Source organism: Emiliania huxleyi (assembly GCF_000372725.1).
Source record: "Emiliania huxleyi CCMP1516 chromosome Unknown EMIHUscaffold_150, whole genome shotgun sequence".
In the NCBI taxonomy this organism is placed as follows: Eukaryota; Haptophyta; order Isochrysidales; family Noelaerhabdaceae; genus Emiliania; species Emiliania huxleyi.
Window position 1 is genome coordinate 47,155 of NW_005201091.1, and position 9,631 is coordinate 56,785.

A 9,631-nucleotide genomic window follows, 5' to 3' on the forward strand; every position below is an offset into this window, starting at 1 on the left:
AGTGAGAAGCCAGCGTAGTTCGCAGTTGCACAAGGAGGGGATGCTCAGGCTTCTCGCGGAGCTGAACCAAGTGAGGATTCGGCATCACGGCGGGGTAGAGCCCAAGGGTGGACGGCCCAAGGGTGGTCGGTGGCGGCGGAGACGTGTGGTATGGCTTTGGCGGCGGAGAGTCCGGAACTCTTACGTGAGTCGTGAGACGGCTGCAGCTGCGCCAGATGGCAGCCTGGCTAATTCCATTTCACTGTGGCACAGCTCGCGTTACAAAACCTTGATTTTGACTATTGAACCTCTCGGTGCCTTCCAGAGGCAGCTGCAACCCCGCCGAGTAGACGGAGGGTGGGCCGGTGGCACATACAGCAGGTGTGGCGCGGTAACCGGATGTGTGTGGGAGCTGTGGCCACGCCATCCACCTCTCGCCCCGGGTCTCGGCTGGGTGTCTCCGTGGGGGAAGCTCTCCAAAAGGTGTATTTTGCTCTCATGCGATGGTGTCCCGGCGTGCGTGTACACCCCACCCCTTGCCCTTCACTCGCTCACCCAAGAACACCTGCTCCCTTCCACCTCCCCGCCCGCTTCCCCAGACGCGAGCCCGCAAGCATCCGACAGCTCTGACAGACGCCGCGCGAACAGTCAGAGGCCGCCTCCCGGACCGGCTTCTCGCTCACATGATGCTCACCCCGGGCTCGTTTGCGCGGGCGCACGCGCGGTGCAGCGCCGCGAGGCCGCCGAAGTCGTCGTACGCGTGGTGGTGGTGGACGATGTGCGTGTAGCCGACCTGCGGCACGCCGCCCAACGCCTTCGCCACCGCCGTCGGCTGCACGAGCTTGCCGAAGAAGAAACGCTCGAGCCGGCGGTTCAGCCCCGGCTGTAGCGGCGCCACCGACCAGTTGTAGTTGAGCGTGCCGACGCCTAGAAGGTTCCTGGAGGGTTCCCGGAAGGTTCCTACAAGGTCCCAGACGAACGCTACGTGCCGACGCCGACGCTCCGCGCCATCTTCCACCGCCCAAACGCGTCCTTGCGCGAGGAGTAGTCTTCGAACTCGGCGGGCACGCCGCCGGCTCGCGCCTTGGCCCGCGTCTTCTCCTTGCTGAGGCACTGCGTCGCCGCGATGGCGCCGAGCGGGCCCTGGTCCTTTGCGAAGCCAATCCCTGCGGGGAAGGGACGCGGACGTGTCGTGGACGCGTGTCGTGGACGTGTCGTGGGCGTGTCGTGGACGTGTCGTGGACGTGTCGTGGGCGTGTCGTGGACGTGTCGTGGGCGTGTCGTGGACGTGTCGTGGGCGTGTCGTGGACGTGTCGTTGGCGTGTCGTGGGCGTGTCGTGGACGCGTGTGGTGGGCGTGTCGTGGACGCGTGTCGTGGACGTGTCGTGGGCGTGTCGTGGGCGTGTCGTGGACGTGTCGTGGACGTGTCGTGGGCGTGTCGTGGACGTGTCGTTGGCGTGTCGTGGGCGTGTCGTGGACGCGTGTCGTGGACGTGTCGTGGGCGTGTCGTGGGCGTGTCGTGGACGTGTCGTGGACGTGTCGTGGGCGCTGTCGTGGGCGTGTCGTGGGCGCTGTCGTGGACGTGTCGTGGGCGTGTCGTGGGCGTGTCGTGGGCGCTGTCGTGGGCGTGTCGTGGGCGCTGTCGTGGACGTGTCGTGGGCGTGTCGTGGGCGTGTCGTGGGCGCTGTCGTGGGCGTGTCGTGGGCGCTGTCGTGGACGTGTCGTGGCCAGAGCCGAGTCCCGCGCACCGTTCCTCTCCAGCTGCGCCTCCCAACCCCAACCCCTTACTGCTACCTGCTAACTGCTGCTGCTACTATACTACCAGCATCGCCACTGCACCGTTCCTCTCCAGCTGCGCCTCCCATCCCTTCGACCAAAACGAGAGGTACGCCGTCACCTAGTCGCGATCTCCGCCACGAGATTGCCCCCGAGATGACGATCTCCGTCGCGAGGGGCACACGCCGTCGCACCTAGGTCACGGCTGCTGAGTGCGCATGCATCACTTCGTTGGTCGATGCCACGAGAGGGGCGGCACGTCACCCAGTCCGACGCGAACCGCGCCGCGCCGCTGCCTCCGCCTCCGCCGCCGCCTCCGCCGCCGCCCCCAGAGAGGCTGCGCAGCTGCGCCGGCGAGAGCGGCGGCGTGCGTGGTCGGTCGGTAGAGATGAGGATGGCTCCGCCGTTGAAGCCGAGGGCAAAGGCAACCTGCCGCCGCATGCTGCTCTCGGCGCCGCCCACCCGCTGCGAGAAGGGAGGGCAAGCGACGGAGCCTAGAAGGTTCCTGGAAGGTTCCTGGAAGGCTCCTAGCGCGCTGCGAGAAGGGGGGGCAAGCGACGGAGCCCTGCGCCGCCGCGATGCCCACCGCGTCCTCGCACGTGGGGCCAGGCGGGCGTCATTCATTAACGTCATTCATTAACGTCATTCATTAGCGTCATTCATTAACGTCATTCATTAACGTCATTCATTAACGTCATTCATTAACGTCATTCATTAGCGTCATTCATTAGCGTCATTCATTAACGTCATTCATTAACGCCATTCATTAACGTCATTCATTAACGTCATTCATTAACGTCATTCATTAACACCTCGCTTTAACTCATGATTCGCCGGAGGAGCGGACGGATTCATTCACCTCGTGATTACGGCCGTGATACTGATTGATTCACCTCACGAGATGATGAATCAGGAGTGGAGTGATTAATTCGGAGCACCTCGTGCTACGGCCGGTGACAGTGCGCCTCGTGTCGGCTCCCGAGCCAATCGTGTGCAGCGCGTGTGTGTGCGTGTGGGCCCGTCCTCCATGCTAGGAGGTGTGTGTCACACACTGACACTGACTGACCTCGCACGCGACCAAGCAGCCGGCGCAGCCTACACTCGACGTCACGCGTGATCTCGGGGGCAATCTCGCGGCGGAGAGCGTGATCTCGGGGGCAATCTCGCGGCGGAGAGCGTGATCTCGGGGGCAATCTCGCGGCGGAGAGAAGGGGGGGCGGCGCGGGCGGGCGGAGCTGGCTGCCGTCGGCAGCCCAGCCCGAGGCGAGGCAAGAGTGCCGATTGGCGGCGCAGCGAGGCTCAGTCGCGAGGCAGCGCGCCAGCGCCTCCTGGCTCCACACGCCTCGGCGTAATTCATTTTCCCCTCATCAATCCCCCCCCGAGAGGAAGAGCCTACTCCGCCCTCCTGCCTCCATGCCTCGGCGGTGGCGTTGTACCCCTTGTCCACCGCTCGCTTCCACAGCTGCCGCTCGACGAGCCGCGCCTAGAAGGTTCCGAGAAGGTTCCGAGAAGGTTCCTAGAAGGTTCCTACAAGGTTCCTACAAGGTTCCCAGACTGCCGCGCCTGCCGCGGGCCGTGCAAGCGTGCCACGAGAGCCACGTGTGCTCTGCGACCGCTATCTCCCCTCGCCTCCTCGGCTGCACTCTCTCGATCTCGCCGCGTGCCGGTAAGGTGAGGTGAGGTATGCATAGAGGAACACGTCTCCACACACACGAGGTGGCGGGGCAAGGGCCGGGCTAGTCCCTCGCGACTCCACGTCTAGACGACAGGAGCCGTGGCACGGCATTGAAACGTGCAAGGCCCGGTGCGCGTGGGTGAGCGGTGTGGGCGGGTGGGTGGGGAGGCGTGCCTGCGGGTAATCTCGGTTAATCTCGGGGAGGCGTGCCTGCGGGTAATCTCGGTTAATCTCGGGGAGGCGTGCCTGCGGGTAATCTCGGCTAATCTCGGGTAATCTCGGCTAATCTCGCCTGCCACGCGTGTGTCGCTGGGGTGTCATCACGTGTGTCGCCTCACCACTGCCCCCGCCAGCGTCGCCGCGCCGACGGCCCCTCTCGCCCGAGCGGCCCGCCTGCGAGGCAGAAAGGAGAGGTCAACCTCATGAATTGGGCTATTAGTTCGGCGCCTATTCGGCTGGTTAATGAATTCAGAGCCCGCCTGAGAGAGAGAGAGACATCACCGCGCTCAGTACAGAGCTGCCACGCCCCGCCGCCCACCTCGCGCTAGCGGCCCGCCGCCGCCCGCCGAAGCGCGGAGCAGCTCGGCGAGGCCTTTGTTGTCCCCGCAGGTCACTCCTTAGTCCATTCATTGCTGGAGCGTGACTAGCCGACTGTGGTGAGGAGAGCAGCTGGGCGCGACGCCTTTCCCTCGCGCAGGCTCCGAGAGTCTAGGAAGTGTCTAGGAAGTGTCTAGGAAGTGTGTAGGAAGTGTCTAGGAAGTGTCTAGGAAGTGTCTAGGAAGTGTCTAGGAAGTGTCTAGGGGAGGCCTTTCCCTCGCAGGCTCCGAGTCGTCTAGGAAGTGTCTAGGAAGTGTCTAGGAAGTGTCTAGGAAGTGTCTAGGGAGTGTCTAGGAAGTGTCTAGGAGGTGTCTAGGGAGTGTCTAGGAAGTGTCTAGGAAGTGTCTAGGGAGTGTCTAGGGAGTGTCTAGGGAGTGTCTAGGAAGTGTCTAGGGAGTGTCTAGGAAGTGTCTAGGAAGTGTCTAGGAAGTGTCTAGGAAGTGTCTAGGAAGTGTCTAGGAAGTGTCTAGGAAGTGTGTGGGAAGTGTCTAGGAGAGGCCTTTCCCTCGCACAGGCTCCGAGTCGTCTAGGAAGTGTCTAGGAAGTGTCTAGGAAGTGTGTAGGAAGTGTCTAGGAAGTGTCTAGGAAGTGTCTAGGAAGTGTCTAGGAAGTGTCTAGGGGAGGCCTTTCCCTCGCACAGGCTCCGAGTCGTCTAGGAAGTGTCTAGGAAGTGTCTAGGAAGTGTGTAGGAAGTGTCTAGGAAGTGTCTAGGAAGTGTCTAGGAAGTGTCTAGGAAGTGTCTAGGAAGTGTCTAGGAAGTGTCTAGGAAGTGTCTAGGAGAGGCCTTTCCCTCGCACAGGCTCCGAGTCTAGGAAGTGTCTAGGAAGTGTCTAGGAAGTGTCTAGGAAGTGTCTAGGAAGTGTCTAGGAAGTGTCTAGGAAGTGTCTAGGAAGTGTCTAGGAAGTGTCTAGGAAAGGCCTTTCCCTCGCACAGGCTCCGAGTCAAGGCGAGTCATGCGGCGCTCGAACTCGGCCTGGTGGGCGCAAGGTGAGGTGAGGGGTGTAAGGTACGGTGAGGTGAGGTACTACGCTCCTCCACACACACACGATATTGTGGGGCGAGGGCCAGGCTAGACGACAGGAGCCGCACGGCATTCAAGGTAAGGTGTGTGTGTGTGTGTGTGTGTGTGTGTGTGTGTGTGTGTGTGTGTGTGTGTGTGTGTGTGTGTGTGCGTGTGTGTGCGTGTCTGTGTGTGTGTGTGTGTGTGTGTGTGTGTGTGTGTGTGTGTGTGTGTGTGCGTGCGTGTGTGCGTGCGTGCGTGCGTGCGTGCGTGTGTGTGTGTGTGTGTGTGTGTGTGCGTGTGTACCTGGTAGGCGCGCTGGCAGCGCTTCGTACACCGCGGCTGCACCTTGCCGCCGCGGCCGGAGGCAGGCTCGATACCTAAACTCGACGCAATCTCCGCGTGATCTCGAGCCGATCTCGGGCCGATCTCGGGCCGATCTCGCCGCCGGTGGGCTGGATCTCGGCTGGATCTCGAGGCTGTATCTCGGCTGTATCTCGGCTGTATCTCGGCTGGATCTCGGCTGGATCTCGGCTGGATCTCGGCTGGATCTCGGCTGCCGGCGGCGTGGCGGCTTCGGAGGCGCGCGGCTTCGAAGGCGGCGGCGCGGGTGGCGGTGTAGGGGAGGGGGGGCGGGCAGAAGAAGGTGTCGTCGTCGAGGAAGAGGGTCACCTAATCAGGTAACCATAGTTGGGGTATCAATGAGGCAAATAATTTAAACAAAACAACTCGGCAAAGAATTCGGTTCATTAATTAAGGCCGAGGAAGAGGGGTCACGAGGAGGCGCACAGCGTAGATATGCCTTGTGTTGCTGTGTGCTGCACGCCCTGCGAGCGGGGCGGGGTGCGCACTGTCCCTCTGTGTTCGTGCGTCGCCCATCTCTCCTGGAGATGTCTGCTCTATTTTTTTAGAAGAGGGGTCACGTTGAAGGGCGCGGCGGCGAGGTTGGCGAGGCGCCCCGTGCGGGAGAGGAGCTTGGTGGCGAGGGAGGACCTGTTCACAGGAGGGAGGGGGGGGGGGGGGGGGTGAAGAGACGCCCCGCTGACAGGCCGAGAGGGGCGCGGTTTGTGGCGACAAGGGCGGGGGGAGGACTTGTTTCGAAAGTTGGCAGACTCGAGTTTCGTCAGCATGGCGGACACTTGGCCGCCCTCCCCGATGGCCTCTGCGGCGCCCGCGAGCAGCGACCGCGCGTCCGACGTCGGCAGCACGAAGTCGAAGAGCGAGCCCGACGGCACTCCCTCCACGCCGTAGTGCGGCGCGCTGTGCGCGGCCTGCAGCCCCGGCCGCTTCGCCGTCCAGAGGCGCATCGCCCGGTCGACGACGTGGCGCGGCGCCTCGGTGAAGACGCAGCTGCCCACGCCAACCTCGCCTGCACCGCACACCGCGGAAGGGCGCGTCGGTGCGCGGCGAGGTGGTGCGGAGCGGCGGGCGGGTCGCGCGGGCGGGTCATGCCGCGTGCTCGGCGCTTGCAGAGCTGCGCCGGCAGCAGCGCGCGTGCGGGGTGGCGGGCGCGCGGGGCCGGACGGCCGAGGGGGGCGGCGCGAGCAATGGCCGAGGGCGCGGCGGCAGCACAGAGGCGAGGCTGTGCACGCGCGCGCCCGAGAGCAGCAGCGTCGCGACCGACGTGTGGAGCTCGCCCCACTCGTGAGGGACGAGGCCGAAGCCGGGCTTGTCGAGCGCGAAGGTGACCATGTTGCGCGTCCAGCAGACGCCGACGGTGGGCTCGGCCATCGCAAAATCGTGTGCTTCTCTTGTTCTCTCGTGCACGCCGTGAGAAAATTTGCACCTTGGGCTGTGAGGTGGGGGGTGCGGTGCGGTGCGTTTGTGTGGTGTGTGTCCCTTCGCTTGTTTCATTAACAACGAAGGCTAGCTAAAAAAATGGGCAGAAAGTTGCCCCACAAAAGCAGCCCTATGACTCCCACTCCGACGCCCCCCCCCCCCCGCACACACACACACATTGGAACACTAAAAATCTCTCACACACACACACACACACACACACACACACACACACACACCACCACCACCACAACTCAACTCTAACACTTACACGTCATTTGGGGCCTGCGACATTTGATGTTAGTGGCAAAACCGCGGAACCGAAAATGGCGTTTAATTTTGCGCACCTGCTGTCCGCCGCCTGCGGCGGCGCTGCGCGCCGCCTACGCGCGCTGCGCGCGCGTTTTTTCTCTCTTTTTCTGTCTTTTTCACAGTGTAATTTTACCGAAAAAATGCCTTTTTTTTCCCTGCCCGTCGTGAACCACACGCCGTTCCCACATGAACGATGGACTCCCGCAAGCGAAAGCCCCCCGACTGGGGTGGCTTTGAGCGGGAGGCAAGAGCGCAGGCATGCTGGGGCCAGATTCTCGGCGATGCGACCGGCTGTCCGCCTGTAGAGGCGTCGTCCAGAAAGCTCTTCAAGCAGCGCTTCTGTGATTTGTGCCGAAACGGCGGCCTGACGGTTCCCGCGGCTCGCCTTCGCATAGTCGGCAACGGCTCGTCGGCGGTCTCGAACGACAAGTCCGGTGGTGCATGGAACATGAGGCGCGACACGTCCCTCTGGCCCGAGCACCGCGTAATCAACCAAAATGCAGTGCCAAAGATGGTGCTGCTCCGCAGAGGCTCTCTCGAGGAGCTGCCGGGCCTCCTCCCCTACCCGTGTGCGCCGTCCGAGGTGGTGCGACTCCTGGTGGGCGCCCAAACCCTCCGGCCAGCTGCCGTCCCCGCGCTGGCGTCCCCGCCGTCGACGTCACCCCTCCCCCCCGCTCTGCCTCACACCTCCACCTCCTCTGCGCTCGGATCGCCGTCGGACGGATCGCCGTCGGACGAGCCTTGCGACGAGTCGGGAGCCGTCGATCCGACGGCGCACGCTTCTTCACCTGACTCTCGGGGTTCTGACTCTCGGGGTTGCACCGGGGCGGCGGCGGCGGAGGTGAGGGTCGCGGCGCCCACGGGGCGCATGGGGCCGGAGGGACCTGGGGGGCCGGCGGGGCCGGCGGGGCCGGAGGCGGGGCTGGAGGCGGGGCTGGAGGCGGGGCTGGAGGCGGGGCTGGAGGCGGGTCCGCCCTCGGCCGCCACAGCGGCACGGCTCTCCGAGGAACGGGCTCACCCCGCGCCTTCTGCCGCCGCCGCCTTCTCCGCCCGCGCTGCCGACGTGTGCGCGGCGTCCACGCTGGCCCGCCTCTCCCTAGATGCGGGATCGGCTGGAATGCTGCCTTCACGCGCCCTATCGCCCTATATCACGGATCGAATAACGGACGCCAGGGGCTACTGAGCGCGCCTCTCGAGTACCCTACTAGGTTAGCATCGCCGGCCTGGAGACTGCACCGCCCGGCAAAGCAGCCGGCAGCCCCCCAAGCAAGCCGGCTGCTGCGAGCGTGGCCGCAGGGGCGGGGCACCTCCGCGCACGCGAGGGCGGGCCGCCGCGCAAGGTTCGACGAGATTCGACGGGATGTGGGTGGGCGGGAGGGTGTCTGGGAGGGTGTCTGGGAGCGGGGGGGTCTCCTCATGTTCATGTGCACCGGGCCTTGCACTCTGAATGCCGGGCCAGCTCCCGCCTGTCTGGGTGTGGAGCTGCGAGGGCTTCCTGCCCCTTGCCCCACCACCTTGTGTGTGTGTTGAGACGCCTCACCTCACCGTAGGTTCGACGAGCCTCGTCGGCGCGCCACCAGCCAGCCCCCCCCCCTCCCTTCCTCGGGGCGCGCGCTCTCTCTCCCAGCCACGAACAATTCGTTCTCCACCAGGCGGCGGTCGCCGCCCTGATTGCGCGGGCCCGCTGGATCCGCGAATCAACCCCCTTCCCCCCCCCCTTCGCCCCACCACCACAACAACCACCACCACCACCGGCGGCGGCGGCGGGGGCGGCGGCGGCGGCGATGCCGCCGGGGATGCCGGCGTCCGTGCATTCTCTGCCGGTGGCGCTGGCCGTGCCGATGCCGGCGATGCCGATGCCGGTTTTGTGCCGCTCGCCACCCCGCCACACATGGCCGGGACACGTCCACACGACATGTCCGAGCCACATGTCCCATAGGTCGCTTTCCCGGTGCCGCTGCACCTGTTGCCCCCCGGAGCGGTGAGCTGGCTCGCCCTCCTAGTCGCCCTCCCCCCTTCTCCCGCTCCCCTCCAGCCACTTCTGCCCTCCCTCCTTCTCCCGCGCCTATCCAGCACTTCTGCGACCTCGCGATCTCTCATGTCATATATCGTCGTGAAGTGCGTGACTTCTTCCGAGAGCGGCTTGGCGAGCATGGTCTTGTCTTCCTCAAGCTTGAATGCGATCTTGACATCATCGTCCAGGGGGTGGAGAAGCGAGCTGAGGCTTACTTGAAGACAAAGGGACAGACTCTCGAGGACTACTGGAATGGACCGCAGCCCGCGTCTGTCGGAGGCGGCGTGTGTTTTCGTGAGAAGTATGGTGAGTACAGCTTTGAGAATTACAAGAAGATGCAGTTGGAGATTTACCTCCAAGGTATGCAGCCGTTTGCCCACGATGAGAGCGACACTATTACAGTGGACGTCACTTCGCGTGACAACAGTTGTTTCGAACGCATCAATGCTGCTCTTGGGCTACCTGCTCGCACAACCGATGTTGACATGGGCATGCTGCA

General features: G+C 63.9%; 3 protein-coding genes across 3 annotated transcripts in view; 1 reads left to right on the plus strand and 2 right to left on the minus strand.

Annotated features, from left to right (window-relative positions):
* Positions 1 to 448: 448 nt before the first annotated feature.
* On the minus strand, positions 449 to 2,055 carry EMIHUDRAFT_441315 (hypothetical protein). The gene is made up of 5 exons (XM_005786476.1): positions 2,020 to 2,055; positions 1,950 to 1,960; positions 1,819 to 1,876; positions 965 to 1,145; positions 449 to 896 (listed from the first exon to the last, which is right to left on the minus strand). The coding sequence occupies exons 3-5, from the start codon at positions 1,842 to 1,844 to the stop codon at positions 531 to 533; spliced, it is 573 nt and encodes a 190-aa protein (XP_005786533.1). The 5' UTR covers positions 1,845 to 1,876; positions 1,950 to 1,960; positions 2,020 to 2,055; the 3' UTR covers positions 449 to 530.
* A 567-nt stretch (positions 2,056 to 2,622) lies between these two features.
* EMIHUDRAFT_441319 (hypothetical protein) lies at positions 2,623 to 6,791 on the minus strand. Its single transcript, XM_005786477.1, has 10 exons — positions 6,626 to 6,791; positions 6,120 to 6,396; positions 5,951 to 6,020; positions 5,588 to 5,699; positions 5,341 to 5,407; positions 4,946 to 5,007; positions 3,977 to 4,022; positions 3,165 to 3,238; positions 2,999 to 3,087; positions 2,623 to 2,850 (listed from the first exon to the last, which is right to left on the minus strand). Exons 1-10 carry the CDS (start codon positions 6,756 to 6,758, stop codon positions 2,800 to 2,802), a joined length of 981 nt encoding a protein of 326 aa, XP_005786534.1. The 5' UTR covers positions 6,759 to 6,791; the 3' UTR covers positions 2,623 to 2,799.
* Positions 6,792 to 8,902: 2,111 nt separating this feature from the next.
* Positions 8,903 to 9,631, plus strand: part of EMIHUDRAFT_228728 (hypothetical protein) — a gene marked incomplete at both ends in the record, with an annotated part of 1,432 nt that continues 703 nt past the window's right edge. Inside the window, 4 exons of the mRNA XM_005786478.1 lie at positions 8,903 to 8,980; positions 9,058 to 9,099; positions 9,321 to 9,492; positions 9,560 to 9,611. Coding sequence (XP_005786535.1) covers positions 8,903 to 8,980; positions 9,058 to 9,099; positions 9,321 to 9,492; positions 9,560 to 9,611 — 344 coding nt within the window. The remainder of the gene's footprint in view (positions 8,981 to 9,057; positions 9,100 to 9,320; positions 9,493 to 9,559; positions 9,612 to 9,631) is intronic.

Bases quoted from the DNA above. Each gene is read 5' to 3' on its own strand.
- EMIHUDRAFT_441315 (XM_005786476.1), bottom strand. From the start codon at position 1,844: ATGGGAGGCGCAGCTGGAGAGGAACG. The intron at 1,146-1,818 runs GTGCAGTGGCGA...CCTTCCCCGCAG, and splicing joins GGCGCAGCTGGAGAGGAACG to GGATTGGCTTCGCAAAGGAC. The intron at 897-964 runs GTAGCGTTCGTC...AGGCGTCGGCAC, and splicing joins CGGAGCGTCGGCGTCGGCAC to GCTCAACTACAACTGGTCGG.
- EMIHUDRAFT_441319 (XM_005786477.1), bottom strand. From the start codon at position 6,758: ATGGCCGAGCCCACCGTCGGCGTCTGCTGGACGCGCAACATGGTCACC. The intron at 6,397-6,625 runs GCGCGCGCGTGC...TGTGCGGTGCAG, and splicing joins CGCGACGCTGCTGCTCTCGG to GCGAGGTTGGCGTGGGCAGC. The intron at 6,021-6,119 runs GTCCTCCCCCCG...TCCTGTGAACAG, and splicing joins TCTGCCAACTTTCGAAACAA to GTCCTCCCTCGCCACCAAGC.